This window comes from Ranitomeya variabilis, chromosome 5, assembly GCF_051348905.1.
Source record: "Ranitomeya variabilis isolate aRanVar5 chromosome 5, aRanVar5.hap1, whole genome shotgun sequence".
Classification (NCBI taxonomy): domain Eukaryota; kingdom Metazoa; phylum Chordata; class Amphibia; order Anura; family Dendrobatidae; genus Ranitomeya; species Ranitomeya variabilis.
This window is the reverse complement of record NC_135236.1, coordinates 313,303,504-313,324,753: the sequence shown is the minus strand read 5'-3', so window position 1 is coordinate 313,324,753 and position 21,250 is coordinate 313,303,504. Positions and strand designations below refer to the sequence as shown.

The window sequence follows — 21,250 nt, the reverse complement described above, 5'->3', positions numbered from 1 at the left end:
AAATATAGCTGTGTACATGCACTATATTGTCTTGTGTTCATCCATCTCAGGCCCCTAAAGTGTGGTAGGTTGTAATCTACTTTCAATTTGTGTCTAATTGTATCAGCTCTTGTTTATTGACATGCCAGGAACCAGTGGGTTAACTATAGTGGTTGCAGGATTTTGTTTGTACCTCGGCCCTAGATCCTATGGTGGCCCAAAAGGACCCTTTAGTCCATATGAGATGACCAATAATTATTTTTTGAGGTCCCTATTGGAGATTTTGCATTGGGGCCTATAAGCTTCAAGTTATACCAATGACAGGAACACTCTGCATTATGCATGTGATATCATCAAAGATAATTGAAAACTGTTCACTATAGAAACAAAAGAAATATAGGGCAAAAAAGTGAAATGTTATAGAAAAGCATCATCAGACCTCTACAGTTGCCTCCATACCCAGAAATAGTTGAGTCAATGCAAGTAATTGATGAGTTCTAGATCTATATTTATGGTGCCTTTTGAATTGTTTCTTTGTAACCATGAGATAATTCTCCAGATCCTCGCCGTAGTAAAAAAATCCTTCTTTTTTGCAGCATAGTAAAAAGAATAACCCTCGAAAGTTAAAAACTGTAAACGCGTTTCAGAACAACTTAATCATTTCAGTGACTAAGAATGTTCTGAAACGCATTTGCAGTTTTTAATTATTTGATGTCATGTATATCAAGGTTTTTTTTATTACTATGATACAATGAAGAAGGTTTTTTTTATTCTAACAAAGATCTGAATGTTGGATTTTCTCATGTCTGTATTTTCCTTCTTGTACTCCTAGTACGCCGTGCATTGGACCTTGCATAGTCTGTGATTGGGAAAACGGGTGAGCTGCCTTTTTCCTTTTTTTTCTATTTTTTTTTTTGTACACAGCAACATTTTGGCGCTCAAGCCGCATTACTTGCACAATATGGTGTAACATGTAAGCATAAAATGTTCCCCACACAATTGTGTTCTATTTATGACGTGTCCATGTATTGCTATGAATTCCTATAGTTAATTGCATTTTTTGCATATTTTCTGTCAGTGGTTGTTATAGTCAGGGTCGTGGGAGTTTAATGAAAAATTGTTCTTTACAACATTAGATTCAAAACAATTTTTTGCCTTTTTTTGACAACCTTAATGTGGTGTGTAGGAATCGCTTTGACATATTAAAGTACTAATTTTGTGAGAGTCAGGATTTCTCTAGTTCCTTACCTCAAAAGCTTTCCTAGAGACAATATGGCTGATTCCACTGCACTCCTCTATTTTGTGTGTTTGATTACAATTTTGTAATTTATTTGTAGGATGATAAAAACTCAGAAATAAAAACATCAATTTTTTGTCTTATAGAATGGATGAAAATTACAATTTGCTCCCACATGGAGTAAATTTTCAGGATGCAATATTTGCAGATACTCAAGACAACTGGAGACTCTTCTCTAGCCTCTTCCAGTACTCCAACTGTTCTCAAGGACAACAAGTAGTATATGAACTGGAAAGCCAAGAAGACAGTAGGGTAAGGTTTATTTGAAATGATATTTCCATTAGTTATAGCCTCATGTTTCATGATCTGTGATTAGTCCTTCAGAATCTAATTACACAGCCTTGCACCTTACTAATTGCTTTTTTTATTGTCTTTTCGAATATTCTTGTGATTATATGATCTATTCTGGTCTTCTCTCTGGTTTTGGTAAAACTAGTTCATGGGGACCTGAGAATCAGGAGAGAATCTAACTGTTGTCACATTGTGCTTTCATTTTTCTTCTCTAGAAACCTAATCATATGATATAAAACACAGTTGCCCCAAACCATTCAGCAATTTTCTTAAAGATTGACATGAAAAGCATGACTCCAAAAGATAGAAATACATGGAGATACAAAATGAACAAACTATTAGGGATGAGCTAATCTCTACAAATGTGAATTTGGTATCTTTGGCAAATTTGTTCCCAAAAAAATAAATTAGCTGTGAATTACCGTATATACTCGAGTATAAGCCGACCCGAGTATAAGCCGACCCCCGTAATTTTGCCACAAAAAACTGGGAAAACTTATTGACTCGAGTATAAGCCTAGGGTGGAAAATGCAGCAGCTACCGGTGAATTTCAAAAATAAAAATAGATGCTCCATACCGTTCATTATGGCCCCATAGCTGTGCCATAGAAAGCTGTGCCATATAGTGCTCTGCACCGTTCATTATTGCCCCATAGCTGTGCCATATAGTGCTCTGCACCATTCATTATTGCCCCATAGCTGTGCCATATAGTGCTCTGCACCGTTCATTATTGCCCCATAGCTGTGCCATATAGTGCTCTGCACCGTTCATAATTGCCCCATAGCTGTGCCATATAGTGCTCTGCACCGTTCATTATGGCCCCATAGCTGTGCCATATAGTGCTCTGCACCGTTCATAATTGCCCCATAGCTGTGCCATATAGTGCTCTGCACCGTTCATTATTGCCCCATAGCTCTGCCATATAGTGCTCTGCACCGTTCATTATTGCCCCATAGATGTGCCATAGAAAGCTGTGCTGCTGCTGCAATAAAAATAATAAAAGACATATTCACCTCTCTTGCGTGCAGCTCCTCAGCGTCCCGTCCCGGCGTCTCTCTGCACTGACTGATCAGGCAGAGGGCGGCGCGCACACTATATGCGTCATCGCGCCCTCTGACCTGAACAGTCAGTGCAGAGAGACGCCGGGAAGACTGAGCGGCGCCCGGCGTGTGGAACGCGGACAGGTGAATATGACATACTTACCTGCTCCCGGCGTCCCGCTCCTTCCTCCGGACAGCTGGTCTTCGGTGCCGCAGCCTCTTCCTCTGTCAGCGGTCACCGTTACCGCTGATTAGAGAAATTAATAGGCGGCTCCGCCCCTATGGGAGTGGAGTCCATATTCATTTCTCTAATGAGCGGTCCCACGTGACCGCTGAACAGGGGAAGAGCTGCGGCACCCGGAGACCGTGGGACGGGCAGGGGGAGCACCAGGAGCCCCGGAAGCAGGTAAGTATGCCTCAGCGCCCTCTCCCCCTCACCCGCCGACCGTGACTCGAGTATAAGCCGAGAGGGGCACTTTCAGCCCAAAAATTTGGGCTGAAAATCTCGGCTTATACTCGAGTATATACGGTAATTCTCTGTGAATCACAATACTACAAAGCCTCCAATTTCTCTTTAAAGGCATTTGCAACACTTTGAGGTCTCCTAGGAGTGTATTGTAACCCTTTTGAGATCCTTAACACAAACACCGCCATATTAATGTCTTAGTGACCTCAACATATCTGGTCATGGATAAACCGATGAAAATAATTGGTACTAAAAGTTTTTTTTAACAACACACACAGAGATTTATACTTTTTAAAATGTGAAAATGGTCCAAAAATGATATACCTTCCTGGTGTTTATACTCAATTGGTGCACATATAAGAAGCTGTGTCTCTTTGACAAGAGGTGGCCCAAAATTATCATTGCTTGGCGAGTAGCAAGAAGTTTGATGCTTCTTAATGAAGTGATAGCTGTTTACCAAGCCTCCCAAAAAGTATCCCTTTTTTGGCAGCAGCAAAAGTTTTGCTGTTTAGAAAAAGAAGCTATGGCTCTTTAACAGGTCATATAAAAAATGCCAGGTTTGCTGTTTGCAAAAGATTCTTTGGTTGTCAGCAATGGAAAGAACTCCCACACCCCAAATGCCTACATGCTGGAATTGCCATCTCCAGGAACACAACCAGATCTTTCAGACACTTTTGAGTCTTCTCCATCAGCAGCATACATGACCTGCATCCGAGACGACTGAGGAAGATCTTTTGGCTGAATGTTGGAAACAATGCAGCAGGACAAAACCCAACTACACAATATCACTAATCACACATACTGAGTTTGTCACTTCTACTGCTTGCACCTCCCCTACCTCTTTCTGTCCCTCTATCAATTGAATCTCTGTATTATTAATAAATACTACAATTATCTTCTTCTGTGCTGCAGCTATTCAACATATAACTGTCTGAAGTCTACAGTGGTATGTAAGAGTTTGGACACCTCTGGTCAAAATCACTGTTATTTTAAACAGTTAAGCAAGTTAAAGATTAAATGATCTCCAAAAGGCCTAAAGTTACAGATGAGACGTTTCCTTTGTAATTGAGGGAAAGAAAATTATATATATATATATATATATATATATATATATATATATATATATATATATACACATACACTCCCTGACAGAAGTTATGTCACTTATCCATGTTATGTAAATATAAGCTTATAACCTGAAGTTAAATTCATCCATTGGTTGTATAAATTATTTTTTTGAAAGCTGAAACCCTCCGGTGGTGTAGGTTAAGAAAATAAATTGGCCTCAATGCAGAAATATTGATCAGTTAATAGACACAGAATGGTCAGATTTTGGCAAGACAAAAGTTTTGTTGCCTGGTCATATAATGCACCCAATCCTAGTTCACATCCTCACCTGTGCTCAGTAAATGATCGGTTAATTAGTTTGTGTGTATAAAAAGAAACCCAGCACCCCAGACCTTCACTTGAACTGCAACTTGAGCTCTGACAACATGACAAAAATCCACCCTGCGACCAAAGCCTGGATTATCAAGAGGCTGAAGACCAGATCCACTGCAGAGGTGGCTGGCACCTTTAATGTGTCTCAGTGTCAAGTACAAAGAATTAAAAAAAGATTTGAAAAGATGGAGATGTGTTTGACAAGCCCAGGTCCGGCAGACCCCTCAAGATAACTGCTCAGGAGGAATGTTTGTTGATTAGAAAATCCAAAGCAGGCCCCTCTTCCACTGCAGCAGAGCTCCAACAGGCCTGGTCACCTCAAGTCCCTGTGTCAACTAGAACAGTTTGTAGGATTCTGTCTCGAAATGGCCTCCATGGTCGAATCAGTGCCCAGAAGCCAGCACTAAACAAAAGGCAAATAAAAAACTGTGTGGCATTTGCAAAGTCCCACAGCCCGCTAAACAGATGGACGCTGGAAAAGTGGCAGAAGGTGGATTTCTCTGATGAATCTTCAGTAGAATTACACCACAACCGCAGCAAATACTGCAGGAGACCTACTGGAGCTCGTATGGATCCAAAATACACCCAGAAAACTTACATTTGGTGGTGGAAAGATCATGGTCTGGGGTTACATTCAGTATGGCGGTGTGCGAAACATTTGCAAGGTGGAAGGCAATATCAATAGCCTAAAATATCAAGAAGTATTAGCTACCTCTTATATTCCTAATCATAAAAGGGGTCAAATTCTGCAGCAGGATGTTGCTCCATCTCATACATCCATCTCTACAACAAAGTTTCTCCAGGCAAAAAAGATCAAGGTGCTCAAGGACTGGTCAGCCCAGTCACCAGACATGAACATCATTGAGCATGTTTGGGGTAGGATGAAAGAGAAAGCTTGGAAGACAAAGCCAAAGAATCTAGATGAACTCTGGGAGGCATGTAAGACTGCAATCTTTGCTATTCCTAATTACTTCATTAATAGATTGTAGGAATCATTGTTGATCTGCATTGATTCAGTCCTTCAAGCTCATGGAAGTCACACAAAATATTAAATATGACTCTAATAGCACCAATCCTTCATTCACCAATGTTATGCAACATATATTTGTATTTTAAGTTAATTATTTGTTTGAATATCACATTACTTTCTGTGGGCGACAAAACTTTTGTCTTGCCAAAATCTGACCATTCTGTGTCCATTAACTGATCAATATTTCTGCATTGATGCCAATTTATGAAAGGAGACTAGGTCCCATTACCTTTGACCCCCTTCTACAGCAGATTCAGCTTGAGAAAGGCATGTTCGTGCTGAAATGTTGCGAAAGTTAACCTGTTTTTCAATCGGGTCATCCTGCATTTTTCTTTGTTGTATGGTGGTGGCATTTGCCTCATTGGCCTACATTGGACAATAAATTTTCATGTGAGTGCCCAAGCTTTTTTGTTATTTATTGCTAACCAGAGGTCTTCAGCGGACCTCTATGGTTGTCACTGCCGGATTGCTATCGGCGCTCATATCAAGTCAGCAATTCTGCTACATACAGACGATCTGATCATCGCCTGTATGTAGCAGAGGCGAACGGGTTATGGCAGCTTCTAGTCTCCCATGGAGACTATTGAAGCAGGCCAAAAGTAAAAAGAAAATGTTTTTAAAATTTAATTTAAAAAAAAATCAAACATACACATATATTTGGTATCACCGCATTCAGAATCGCCCGATCTATCAATATAAAAAAAGAATTAACCCAATTGCTAAACGGCGTAACGAGAAAAAAAGTAAAAACGCCAGGATTCCTTTTTTTTGGTTTCTGAAACATTGCAATAATAGGTGATCAAAAGATCATATGTGCACCAAAATGTTATCTTTAAAAGCCCCCACCCAACCCGAGATCACAAAAAATGGAGACGCTATGGGTATCAAAAAATGGCACAATCATTATTTTTTTAACAAACTTTGAATTTTTTTTTTCACAATTTAGATAAAGAAAACTCTAGACATGTTTGGTGTCTATGAACTCATATTGATCTGGAGAATCATAATGGCAGGTCAGTTTTAGCATTTAGTGAACATAGTAAAAAAGCAAAACTAAATACAATTGTGGAATTGCACTTTTTTTGCAATTTCATCGCACTTGGAATTGTTTTCCCATTTTCCAGTACACAATGTGTTAAAATCAATGGTCTCTTTCAAAAGTACAACTTGTCCCGCAATAATATAAGCCCTCACATGACCATATTGGCCGAGAAATAAAAAAGTTATGGCTCTTGGAAGAAGGGGAGCAAAAAACTAAACCGTAAAAACGAAAATACCTCCGGGGGTTAAGGGGTTAAAATGTAGAAAATGACAATATATATTTTTTGCCTAAAATACAAAGAAAATGTGTCATCTTTAACTTTAGGCCTTTTAAAGATCATTTCATCTTCAACTTGCTTAACTGTTCACAATAACAGTAATTTTGACCAGGGGCGCCCAAACTTTTACATGCCACTGTGTGTCCAGTGTTTTAGGGCTTTCTTTTCCTGTCTCTATTCTTAAGCTGTGAGCTCTGATGTCTTCTCTCTATCCTGAATCACCCTAAAAATGTCTGCTTCATTCCCTGCCTCAGCTTGTATACAGATTGTGCCAACTGGCTGGCTGTGCAAGGCTTTATAGGGAAGCTTGATGTCATGTAAGCTTTCAGTAACTGATGCAATCTTTTGCAGTGTGTAAAATTATGGTGGACATTTTTTGGCAATTCGTGTGAATTAAATCACCGATTGTATGAAATTGGCAGGCCCTGCACATTTTTTATAATTAATTGAATTGATTCACTCATATCTACAGAATATTAATGCCATGTTACTTATCTGTACAACCAAGATGTAATATGACTATTTGCAAGCATTACCGACATTATTTTTGAACAAAAGCTCTTAGCACAGTGGTCACTGATAAAGATAGGTTTTACTTAAAGGGAACCTGTCATATACAAAAATATAGTTATTCTGCAGGTTAATAGCATTGTGGAGCCGTGCGGATGCTGCAAGGAGAAAATGAAGTTCATTCCTCCCAGCAGCCTTGAATTGTTAGACATAGGGGTACGGCCACCTCCGCTCCGGTTACCACTCAGCGCATAGTGCGCGGCGGCTGTAACCACATCCTGGCACTGACTGACAGCAAGTTCTAAGGCTAAAAACATTTTTTTAGAGGCAGTGATGGTAAAAAAAATAATAATAAAAGATGATATACTCCCTGTCCCTAACTCTTGTAACTTCAGTAGAGGCCGCACAGGCGATTTCCACCGGGACTAGAAGCAATAATGTCGCATTCTTCAGTCATCTTCAGGCTCCAGAAATTAACATATTGATAAAAATTGACACTCTGAAAAGGCCCCACTACTTTTTACCTTTTATTATGCAGAATACCATCATTTTAAGACATTAAGTGGAAAATTAAGATTTTGCAGACTATAAGGGGTTGTCCGGTCAAAACAAGTCTGCAGTCACTCTTTGTGACTGGAAACTTATGAATCCCCCCAGCGCATGCACTGTGTGCTGCAGGAATTCACCAGTTTCCAACCCGAGGCCTGAGGGTATGTATGTGTTATACATACTCATGGCCACTTGGATGGAGCGAGGCCGCACCCTCTAGTCGGACATTCCCACTGGCCGGCCGCGTCACTGGACAGGCTGCGGCCTTGCTCAATGCAAGTGTTTGGTGCAAGGTCACGCCCATTGGTCAGTAGAATGTATAACTCATACATTCCCTCCGATCCCGGTGAATCCCTGCAGCACACAGTGCATGCACTGGGGAGATTCATTAGTCTGCAGTCACACAGAGTAACCGTAGACTTATTGATCTGGACCGGACAACCACTTTATCCAAATCAAACTTAGGAAAAAGCAAAATACAGACATTTCTGAGCAGAAAATTCTGTGTGTCAGTAACTTAATAACCAATAATTAACTGCTTGGTATGTGATGTACAAAGGAATGTAGCTAGTTTCCCTGAGGAAATTTATGGTCTGGAACTTAAATAGAGCTCCTGAGACACAGACAATCAGTATCAAGTAATGTGATGTTGAACTAGAACTCTAAGGATAAGTTCCCATGATGAGTAGTTGGTGCGCTTTTGGTGCTTTAGACTTTCTGTAGCAGTTCTGCACCAACTAGCTAAAATAAGTTACTTACATTTTTTTCACTGTGTTTGTCAGTGTGTTCTGTGCATGGTTTTCATTGTGCTTTGTTTTTTTAGCATGTTAGAAATAAAACCACTTTGTTTTGAATACTTTGTTACTTAGCTGTGATAAAACTTTATTGAAAAACTCATGTGCGGGTTTCATGTGCTAATATTGCTTTTCTGACAAATTCTAAGATAAAAACAAAATGAGCAAATACCCTGCAGTAAATAAATAAATAAATAAATAAAAGCAATGGTGCATGAAAATAACATAGGGTTCTTAGTTAACTTAATTTTGATTAAAAAAACATAACAGACATCTCACCATGTCAAGGTGACCCTATTCGGGACAGTCCTAAACTCTAGTATTAAAACCATATGTCAAGTGATGTAAATGTGAATACCATGAGTTTTTTTGTGCATTTTCTGCTACAAATGTACATCTTGCAGGTTTAAAAATCGCATCAGATTTGTGTTATCAAACACTCAGGTGAGAACTTAGCTTAAAAAACTTCCCATTGACAAATATGGGCTCTTCCATGTCTGGAACTAAATGCTCAACCTCTGTTACTGTCGACAGTTATATGTTTTAGGAAAAGTAACATTACTTCACCAAATATTAGCTAAAGTTAGAAACTCTTCAGTTTTATTGGTTTTCATGTAAGGAATTCTATCAGATGAAGCCCATTCTTGAACCTTGCTAACCTCGATTGTCAGGCAACTTCCTGAATCATTTGCTGAATATTTTTTTTCTTTGCCCTCTAGTCTGATCTGTCATTAAATGTGAAATATTATGCAGTAAAATGCATTTGTTTGGGGTTGGCCTGTGGGAGTGCTGGTTACTGTGTGTTTATATTAATCATTTAGCTTATTTTTCATTTCCCTGTCAACATCCTCCTTCCTTGTGACCACACATTTCTTGCTTTGTCTGTTCCTATAGAATCGTAATATATGCGGTGTGCAAGGATCTAAACACTTCATTTAAAGTCATTTACTAATTAGGAATAAGGTTTTGCTTGCAATTTCAGAACATAATATGGATGAATAACAGAAGAAGAAAACATTTTAAATATTGACTTATGTAAATATAGTTGTAATTAAACCTGAAATGCTAAGGATAAGATTATATTTGTATTAGTTACATTGGGTAACCCCTTCATGTAAATAAGCTTCCATGGATTGCCAAGGGGCTCACCAACTAAAGCCCGGCAAATAGCTTTTATTGCTGAGAGAGCCTCAGGCAGCCAAACATCAGTTGCCTTGTCTGATGCAGGTGAAATGTAGTATTCTATAACAACCATTCATATGTTCATATGACAATGTCATACATGGTCACCCGAGTCCACCAGAGTGAAAGCCACTCTGCAGCTGCTCTCTACCCCATTGTTTCCAGGCAATGTCTCTCTATATTGTTGCTATGGCATATGGACAGGAGTTTGACAGATGGAATCACCATAATATAGGGGTTGTCCACAATTACAGGGAATCTGTCACCACATTTGACCTATCTAAACTTTTAATATGGGCATACAAGTTATAGATTGGTGAAAAAAGACCTCTTCCAGATTGACTCTCATGTCCAGGTATTTAACAAAACCATGTGATGATCATATAACCATGACATCAGTTCCTGTTAATCCACATGCCGGTGTCGGCTCTGCAGGAGGAGATATGGTGAGCACCTTCCTTCCCACTCTATGGGTGCACTGCTCACATAAAACCAGCCCATGTTGAACTTTAAATTAATCCTCGCAGCCTGTAGCATGCTGGAGGAAAAATATCCTGGTTTTACATCACTGATGCCAATATGCGCAGTGACTTATATCTCCCTTCATACACTGTGCCAGTGACACTGTCACAGTGATTATATGTGAAACATCAGCAGGTTCCTCTCAGCTTCAGCTTCCAGCTCACTGACAGACAGGGCTGCAATATTGTTGTGCTAGAGCAGAGCTCAGAGAGCTGATAATATGTGTTTGCAAGAAGACAAATTTCAGTTCTCCTGTTCTATGTTAGTTACATGTCTCAATCTGGTAACTCATCCTTTTATTTAAAAACAATTTCTGGAGCCAGAGTTATCTTCTAGGCAACATCCTTCCCATAGCCTGGAAGAGGTCATTTATGTATAAGAAAAATGTGGAATTCTCTGGAATAAAACATCAGATCACAGATATCAAGGTATCATTTTATTCCGCTTCCTATGACCTTCATTCCCATTTAGACGGCTTAGGAGGGGTGGATTTTACTGACAGATTCCCTTTAACCCCTTTCCGACATCAGGCGTAATAGTATGCCGAAGTTGGACTCCACAAGCATGCCTGCAACAGCCGCTGGTGGAATCCAGATCCACCCGCAGATGCTAACGAGTTCAATGCCGCTGTCAATTTCTGACAGCAGCACTTAACTCGTGTTTACCGAAAGCACATTGTAAATCACACCCATCGGTGACCTCGTCACATGAGGATGGCTCACCGATGGGTTGGTATGACAGCCAGAGGTCTGAAGCAGACCTCTATGGTTGTCATTGCCGGATTGCTATGAGCGCCGTCCTGTGGTTGGCGCTCATAGCAGGTGAGCATTACTGCTACACACTGGTGTTCTGATCATCACCTGAGTGTAGTTGAGGCAATCGAAATACTTCAGCTTCTAGTCTCCCATGAAGACAATTGAAGCACGCATGAAGTAAAAAAAAGTTTTTAAAAATATCACCCCCCTTTGGCTCCATTCAAAATATAACAATAAAAAGAAAATCAAATATACACATATTTGGTATTGCAACATTCAGGATCACCTGATCTTTCAATATAAAAAAAGAATGAACATGATCGCTAAAGGCGTAATGAGAAAAAAATTAAAAACGTTAGAATTACGTTTTTTGGTCGCCGTTACATTGCAATGAAATGAAATTATTATTATTATTTATTTATATAGCACCATTGATTCCATGGTGCTGTACATGAGAATGATATCACAGATATCACTACAGTAAACAAACTAACAATGACAGACTGATACAGAGGGGCGAGGACCCTGCCCTTGCGGGCCTACATTCCACAGGATTATGGGGAAGGAGACAATAGGTTGAGGCTTGCAGGAGCTCCTGTGTTGGTGAGGCAGTATCTCCGGTAGTGATGAGGAGACAGCAGAGTCAGGGCAGGCTGTAGGCTTTCCTGAAGAGATGGGTTTTCAGGTTCTGTCTGAAGGATCCGAATGTGGTTGATAGTCGGACGTGTTGGGGCAGAGAATTCCAGAGGATGGGGGATATTCTGGAGAAGTCTTGGAGGAGGTTGGATGAGGAGTGAATAAGTGTGGAGGGGAGAAGGAGGTCTTGGGAGGACCGGAGATTACGTGAGGGAAGATATCGGGAGATTAGTTCAGAGATATATGGAGGAGACAGGTTATGGATGGCTTTGTAGGTCAGTATTAGTAATCTGAACTGGATACACTGAGGGAATGGGAGCCAGTGAAGAGATTTGCAGAGGGGGGAAGCGGAGAAGTAGCGAGGAGAGAGATGAATTGGTCAGGCAGCAGAGTTAAATATGGACTGGAGAGATGCAAGGGTGTTAGCAGGGAGGCCGCAGAAAAGGATGTTGCAGTAGTCAAGGCGGGAGATGATGAGGGCATGCACAAGCATTTTAGTAGATTGACGGTTGAGGAACGGACGGATATTGGAGATGTTTTTGACCTGGAGGCAACAGGAGGTGGACAGAGCTTGGATGTGTGGTTTGAAGGACAGGGCAGAGTCAAAGGTTACTCCGAGGCAGTGGACTTCCGGTACGGGGGAAAGCATGATGTCGTTGATTGCGATAGATAGGTCAGGTAAGGAAGATCTATGGGATGGAGGAAAGATGATGAGTTCAGAACTGTCCACATTGAGTTTGAGGAAGCGAGAAGAGAAGAAGGAGGATATGGCTGATAGACACTCTGGGATTCTGGACAGCAGAGAGGTGACGTCTGGGCCAGAGAGGTAGATCTGAGTGTCATGAGCATAGAGGTGGTACTGGAATCCATGGGACTTTATGAGTTGTCCTTGGCCAAGTGTATAGATTGAGAAGAGTAGGGATCCTAGAACAAAGCCTTGGGGGACTCCAACAGAGAGAGGGTGGGTTGAGGAGGTAGTCTGGGAGTGGGAGACACTGAATGTGTGGTTGGAAAGGTATGAGGAGATCCAGGATAGGGTGAGGTCTTTGATGCCAAAGGAGGAGAGGATCTGTAGTAGGAGGCAGTGGTCAACTGTGTCGAAAGCAGAGGACAGGTCTAGAAGGAGAAATACAGAGTATTGTCCGTTAGCTTTGGCGGTAAGTAGGTCGTTAGTGATTTTGGTCAGGGCTGTCTCAGTTGAGTGATGGGGGCAGAAACCAGATTTTTTTCCAGTAGATTGTCAAAGAGCAAGTTAGATGAGAGGTGGGAGGAAAGTTCAGAGTGGACGTGCTGCTCCAGGAGTTTGGAAGCGAATGGGAGCAGCGATATTGGGCGGTAGCTGGACATAGCAGTTGGATCGAGGGTTGGCTTTTTAAGGATAGGCGTGATTGTGGCATGTTTGAAAGCAGAAGGGAAGGTGCCAGAAGTTAGTGATAGGTTGAAGAGGTGGGTTAGGGATGGGATAAGTGTGGTGGTGAGGATGGGGAGGAGGTGGGATGGGGTCAAGCGCACAGGTGGTGATGTGCGATTTGGAGAGGAGACAATTAAGCCCCCCTTCAGTGATGTTGGATAGGGAGGTTATGGGGTTTGGGCATTGGTCTGGTATACAAAGGGGTTGTGGTGGTTGAACAATGAAGACTTGCCTTGTCTGGTCGATCTTATTTTTAAGGTGTGGCAAAGTCCTCAGCAGAGATAAGGGAGGTTGGAGGGGGCAGTAAGGGGGCAGAGGAGGGAGTTAAAGGTTTTGAATAATTGTTTGGGGTTGTAGGATAGGGAAGATATGAGGGTTGTGAAGTAGGCCTGTTTAGCAGAGGTAAGAGCAGATTTTAAAGTGAGTGTTGCCTGTTTGAATGCAGTGAAGTCATCTTGCGAGTGTGTTTTCTTCCAACGCCGCTCTGCAACCCTGGACACTTGCCAGAGCTTTTTAGTGGTGTTATTGTGCCAAGGTTGTCTATTGATTCATCGCACTCTGCCATGGACGAGAGGGGCAACCGTTTCAATAGCTGATGCGAGAGTGGCATTGTAGAAAGCAGCGGCACTGTCTGTGTCGTGGAGTGAGGATATGGATGAAAGTGGTAGGATAGAGTCAGAGAGTGTGTGTGTCTAGGTGTGCAAGGTTTGTGCAGGGGTGCACATGTTGCTGGACATGGGTGACCGGTGAGGAGAACAGGGATGAGAAGGTGAGCAGATGGTGGTTGGATAGAGGGAGAGGGGAGGTGGTGAAGTTAGATAGAGAGCAGAGACGGGTGAAGACGAGGTCTAGTGTATGTCCGTCTGTGTGGGTGGCTGCGGAGGACCACTGAGTAAGTCCAAAGGATGAAGTAAGGGACAGAAGTTTGGAGGCTGTTGACTGAAGGGTATCAATGGGGATGTTGAAGTCACCCATGATGATGGCGGGAATGTCAGCAGAGAGAAAGTGAAGAAGCCAGGTGGAGAATTGGTCAATAAAGGCAGTGGCCTGGCCTGGAGGTCAGTATATGATGGCCACTTGGAGGTTGGAGGGAGAGTAGATGCGGACAGAGTGGACTTCAAAAGAGAGGAGGATAAGGGAGGGAAGAGGTGGGATTGTGTTAAAGGTGCAGTTTGAAGAAAGAAGACCCACTCCTCCACCATGTATGTTGCCGGGGCGAGGGGTGTGGGTGAAGTGGAGGCCTCCGTAACACAGCGCAGCAGGGGAGGGTGTTAGCCATGTTTCTGTGAGGCCGAGGAAGGCAAGATTGCGAGAGAGAAAAAGGTCATGAATCACATGAAGCTTATTGCAGATTGAACGGGCGTTCCAGAGTGCTCCAGAGAGAGGGAGCAGGGGGGTGGGCGTCAGGGGCACGGGTTTTATGTTGGAAAGATTGCGGTAGTTCATATTTGAAAGGGAGTAGTAGGAGGGAGTAGTAATGGGAGGTATGAGCTGTGGGGGTCCAGGGTTGGTCTGCTTCTCCAGCAGTGAGGAGAAGCAGAGAAAGGGAGAGCAGGTGGGAGAAAGAGAGTGGCCGGCTTGTTTTATGTTTTATTAGGACAGATTTGAGGTTGAGGAGCAGGTCAGCAGAGGAGGACAGGTGGGGAGGTAGGAGGGAAGGGGAGATGATTATTATGTTAGAGAGTGCTGGGGTTTGTGATAGCGAAGGAGAGAGGATTAGTGGAGCAAACACTGTAAGGGCATAGGTAAACATGGTGAAGGAGTAAGATGGGTTAATAGAAAAGCTAGGTCCAAGTAATAAGAAGTGCTTACATAGCAGACATACCCAAAAGAGACAGATACATAGAGTGGAGTCCTAACTCCTGCCGTGACTAACTGCCATTGAAATAACTGCGGCATCTTTATGCTTAGCTGCGTAATGCTTAGCTGCAGGAATGCGCGTGCGTGACCCCACACGCGTGCACCCCTTAACCCCTTCCCGACATTTGACGTACTATCCCGTCGAGGTGGGGTGGGCCCGTATGACCGCCGACGGGATAGTACGTCATAGCCGATCGGCCGCGCTCACGGGGGGAGCGCGGCCGATCGCGGCCGGGTGTCGGCTGCATATCGCAGCTGACATCCGGCACTATGTGCCAGGAGCGGTCACGGACCGCCCCCGGCACATTAACCCCCGGCACACCGCGATCAAACATGATCGCGATGTGCCGGCGATGCAGGGAAGCATCGCGCAGGGAGAGGGCTCCCTGCGGGCTTCCCTGAGCCCCCCGCAGCAACGCGATGTGATCGCGTTGCTGCGAGGGTCTTACCTCCCTCCCTGCCTGCTCCAGACCCGGATCCAAGATGGCCGCGGATCCGGGTCCTGCAGGGAGGGAGGTGGCTTCACAGACGCCTGCTCAGAGCAGGCACTGTGAAGCAGCCTGTACTTCTCGCAGATCGGTGATCTGTCAGAGTGCTATGCAAACTGGCAGATCACCGATCTGTATTGTCCCCCCCTGGGGCAAAGTAAAAAAGTAAAAAAAATAAATTTCCAAATGTGTAAAAAAAAATAAAAAAAAATATTCCAAAATAATGAAAAAAAAATATATATATTATTCCCATAAATACATTTCTTTATCTAAATTAAAAAAAAAAAACAATAAAAGTACACATATTTAGTATCGCCACGTCCGTAACGACCCAACCTATAAAACTGCCACACTAGTTAACCCCTTCAGTAAACACCGTAAGAAAAAAAAAAAAAAAACGAGGCAAAAAACAACGCTTTATTACCATACCGCCGAACAAAAAGTGGAATAACACGCGATCAAAAAGACTGATATAAATATCCATGGTACCGCTGAAAACGTCATCTTGTCCCGCAAAAAACAAGCCGCCATACAGCATCATCAGCAAAAAAATAAAAAAGTTATAGTCCTGAGAATAAAGCGATACCAAAATAATTATTTTTTCTATAAAATAGTTTTTATCGTATAAAAGCGCCAAAACATAAAAAAAATGATATAAATGAGGTATCGCTGTAATCGTACTGACCCGACGAATAAAACTGCTTTATCAATTTTACCAAACCCGGAACGGTATAAACGCCTCTCCCAAAAGAAATTCATGAATAGCAGGTTTTTGGTCATTCTGCCTCACAAAAATCGGAATAAAAAGCGATCAAAAACGGTCACGTGTCCGAAAATGTTACCAATAAAAACGTCAACTCGTCCCGCAAAAAACAAGACCTCACATGACTCTGTGGAGCAAATGTGGAAAAATTATAGGTCTCAAAATGTGGAGACGCAAAAACTTTTTTGCTATAAAAAGCGTCGCTGGTTTCACACTTGCGTTTTTGTCTGCAGCGTTTTTTGCACAAAAAAACGCATGCGTTTTTTCCCTATATTTAACATTGAAAACGCATGCGGTTTTTTTGTACGCGTTTGGTCGCGTTTTCAAACGCATGCGGGTTTTTTCTGCATGCGTTCATTTTCTGAAATACAACCTGCAGTATTTTCTTGCGTTTTTAAGCACATGCGTTTGTTTGCGTTAAAAACGCATGCATTTTTATCGAAAAAAACAGAAAACACACTGAAAAGCCACCCACCACCATCAAGGTGATAAAGGGATCCAAACCCTAACCCTAACTCTACCCCTAACCTCACCCCTAACCGTTTAATGAACATTTTCTGACAGTCATAGTGACACGTATTTCAGTGCCACGTATTTCAGTGCCACGTATTTCAGTGCCATGTATTTCAGTGCCACGTATCACGTATTTCAGTGCCACGTGTTTCAGTGCCACGTATTTCAGTGCCACGTATCACGTATTTCAGTGCCACATATTTTAGTACCACGTATTTCAGTTGCACGTATTTCAGTGCCACGTATTTCAGTGCCACGTATTTCAGTGCCACGTATCACGTATTTCAGTGCCACGTGTTTCAGTGCCACGTATTTAAGTGCCACGTATCACATATTTCAGTGCCACGTATTTCAGTGCCACGTATTTCAGTGCCACGTATTTCAGTGCCACGTATTTCAGTGCCACGTATTTCAGTGCCACATATCACATATTTCAGTGCCACTTATTTAAGTGCCACGTATTTCAGTGCCACGTATTTCAGTGCCACGTATTTCAGTGCCACGTATTTCAGTGCCACGTGTTTCAGTGCCACGTATCACGTGTTTCAGTGCCACGTATTTCAGTGCCACGTATTTCAGTGCCACGTATTTCAGTGCCACGTATTTCAGTGCCACGTATTTAAGTGCCACATATCACATATTTCAGTGCCACTTATTTAAGTGCCACGTATTTCAGTGCCACGTATTTCAGTGCCACGTGTTTCAGTGCCACGTATTTCAGTGCCACGTATTTCAGTGCCACGTATTTCAGTGCCACGTATTTAAGTGCCACATATCACATATTTCAGTGCCACTTATTTAAGTGCCACGTATTTCAGTGCCACGTATTTCAGTGCCACGTATTTCAGTGCCACGTATTTCAGTGCCACGTGTTTCAGTGCCACGTATTTAAGTGCCACGTATCACGTATTTCAGTGCCACGTATTTCAGTGCTACGTATTTCAGTGCCACGTATTTCAGTGCCACGTATTTCAGTCACGTTTAGGGTTAGGGTTAGGGGTAGGGTTAGGGTTAGGGCTAGGGTTGGAGGTAAAGTTAGGGTTGGGGCTAAAGTTAGGGTTGGGGCTAAAGTTAGGGTTAGGGTTTGGATTACATTTACGTTTGGATTAGGGTTGGGATTAGAATTATGGGTGTGTCAGGGCTAGGGGTGTGGTTAGGGTTACCGTTGGGATTAGGGTTAGGGGTGTGTTTGGGTTAGGGTTTCAGGTAGAATTGGGGGGTTTCCACTGTCCAGGCACATCAGGGGCTCTCCAAGCGCGACATGGCGTCCAATCTCAATTCCAGCCAATTCTGCGTTGAAAAAGTAAAACAGTGCTCCTTCCCTTCCGAGCTCTCCCGTGCGCCCAAAAAGGGGTTTACCCCAACATATGTGTTATCAGCGTACTCGGGACAAATTGAACAACAACTTCTGGGGTCCAAGTTCTCTTGTTATCCTTAGGAAAATAAAAATTTGGGGGGCTAAAAATCATTTTTGTGGGAAAAAAAAGATGTTTTATTTTCACGGCTCTGCATTATAAACTGTAGTGAAACACTTGGGGGTTCAAAGTTCTCACAACACATCTAGATAAGTTCCTTGGGAGGTCTAGTTTCCAATATGGGGTCACTTGTGGGGGGTTTGTACTGTTTGGGTACATCAGGGGCTCTGCAAATGCAACGTGACGCCTGCAGACCAATCCATTTAAGGCTGCATTCCAAATGGCGCTCCTTCCCTTCCGAGCTCTGTCATGCGCCCAAACAGTGGTTCCCCCCGACATATGGGGTATCAGCGTACTCAGGACAAATTGGACAACAACTTTTGGGGTCTAATTTATCCTGTTACCCTTGTGAAAATACAAAACTGGGGGCTAAAAAATCATTTTTGTGAAAAAAAAAAAAGAATTTTTATTTTCACGGCTTTGCGCTATAAACTTTAGTGAAACACTTGGGGGTTCAAAGTTCTCAAAACACATCTAGATAAGTTCCTTGGGAGGTCTAGTTTCCAATATGGGGTCACTTGTGGGGGGTTTGTGCTGTTTGGGTACATCAGGGGCTCTGCAAATGCAACGTGACGGCTGCTGACCAATCCATTTAAGTCTGCATTCCAAATGGCGCTCCTTCCCTTCCGAGCTCTGTCATGCGCCCAAACAGTGGTTCCCCCCCACATATGGGGTATCAGCATACTCAGGACAAATTGGAAAACAAATTTTGGGGTCCAATTTATTCTGTTACCCTTGTAAAAATACAAAGCTGGGGGCTAAAAAATCATTTTTGAGAAAAAAAAAAAAAATTATTTTCACGGCTCTGCGTTATAATCTGTAGTGAAACACTTGGGGGTTCAAAGCTCTCAAAACACATCTAGATAAGTTCCTTAGGGGGTCTACTTTCCAAAATGGTGTCACTTGTAGGGAGTTTCAATGTTTAGGCACATCAGGGGCTCTCCAAACGCAACATGGCGTCCCATCTCAATTCCAGTCAATTTTGCATTGAAAAGTCAAATGGCGCTCCTTCCCTTCCAAGCTCTGCCATGCGCCCAAACAATGGTTTACACCCACATATGGGGTATCAGCGTACTCAGGACAAATTGCACAACATTTTTTGGGGTCCAATTTCTTCTCTTACCCTTGGGAAAATAAAAAATTGGGGGCAAAAAGATCATTTTTGTGAAAAAATATGATTTTTTATTTTTACGGCTCTGCATTATAAACTTCTGTGAAGCACTTGGTGGGTCAAAGTGCTCACCACACATCTAGATAAGTTCCTTAGGGGGTCTACTTTCCAAAATGGTGTCACTTGTAGGGAGTTTCAATGTTTAGGCACATCAGGGGCTCTCCAAACGCAACATGGCGTCCCATCTCAATTCCAGTCAATTTTGCATTGAAAAGTCAAATGGTGCTCCTTCCCTTCCAAGCTCTGCCATGCGCCCAAACAATGGTTTACACCCACATATGGGGTATCAGCGTACTCAGGACAAATTGCACAACATTTTTTGGGGTCCAATTTCTTCTCTTACCCTTGGGAAAATAAAAAATTGGGGGCGAAAAGATCATTTTTGTGAAAAAATATGATTTTTTATTTTTACGGCTCTGCATTATAAACTTCTGTGAAGCACTTGGTGGGTCAAAGTGCTCACCACACATCTAGATAAGTTCCTTAGGGGGTCTACTTTCCAAAATGGTGTCACTTGTAGGGAGTTTCAATGTTTAGGCACATCAGGGGCTCTCCAAACGCAACATGGCGTCCCATCTCAATTCCAGTCAATTTTGCATTGAAAAGTCAAATGGCGCTCCTTCCCTTCCAAGCTCTGCCATGCGCCCAAACAATGGTTTACACCCACATATGGGGTATCAGCGTACTCAGGACAAATTGCACAACATTTTTTGGGGTCCAATTTCTTCTCTTACCCTTGGAAAAATAAAAAATTGGGGGCAAAAAGATCATTTTTGTGAAAAAATATGATTTTTTATTTTTACGGCTCTGCATTATAAACTTCTGTGAAGCACTTGGTGGGTCAAAGTGCTCACCACACATCTAGATAAGTTCCTTAGGGGGTCTACTTTCCAAAATGGTGTCACTTGTAGGGAGTTTCAATGTTTAGGCACATCAGGGGCTCTCCAAACGCAACATGGCGTCCCATCTCAATTCCAGTCAATTTTGCATTGAAAAGTCAAATGGCGCTCCTTCCCTTCCAAGCTCTGCCATGCGCCTAAACAATGGTTTACACCCACATATGGGGTATCATCGTACTCAGGACAAATTGTACAACAACTTTGGGGGTCCATTTTCTCCTGTTACCCTTGGTAAAATAAAACAAATTGGAGCTGAAATAAATTTTGTGTGAAAAAAAGTTAAATGTTCATTTTTATTTAAACATTCCAAAAATTCCTGTGAAACACCTGAAGGGTTAATAAACTTCTTGAATGTGGTTTTGAGCACCTTGAGGGGTGCAGTTTTTAGAATGGTGTCACACTTGAGTATTTTCTATCATATAGACCCCTCAAAATGACTTCAAATGAGATGTGGTCCCTAAAAAAAAATGGTGTTGTAAAAATGAGAAATTGCTGGTCAACTTTTAACCCTTATAACTCCGTCACAAAAAAAAATTTTGGTTCCAAAATTGTACTGATGTAAAGTAGACATGTGGGAAATGTTACTTATTAAGTATTTTGCGTGACATATGTCTGTGATTTAAGGGCACAAAAATTCAAAGTTGGAAAATTGCAAAATTTTCAAAATTTTCGCCAAATTTCCATTTTTTTCACAAATAAACGCAAGTTATATCGAATAAATTTTACCTTTAACATGAAGTACAATATGTCACGAGAAAACAATGTCAGAATCGCCAAGATCCGTCAAAGCGTTCCAGAGTTATAGCCTCATAAAGGGACAGTGGTCAGAATTGTAAAAATTGGCCCGGTCATTAACGTGC

General features: G+C 42.2%; 1 protein-coding gene across 1 annotated transcript in view; it reads left to right on the top strand.

The window, feature by feature from the left end:
• CCDC3 (coiled-coil domain containing 3) overlaps positions 1 to 21,250 on the top strand; it is a 157,224-nt gene that overhangs the window by 6,899 nt on the left and 129,075 nt on the right. The window contains exon 2 of the mRNA XM_077264593.1: positions 1,363 to 1,528. Within this exon, the coding sequence (XP_077120708.1) occupies positions 1,363 to 1,528 (166 nt within the window). The remainder of the gene's footprint in view (positions 1 to 1,362; positions 1,529 to 21,250) is intronic.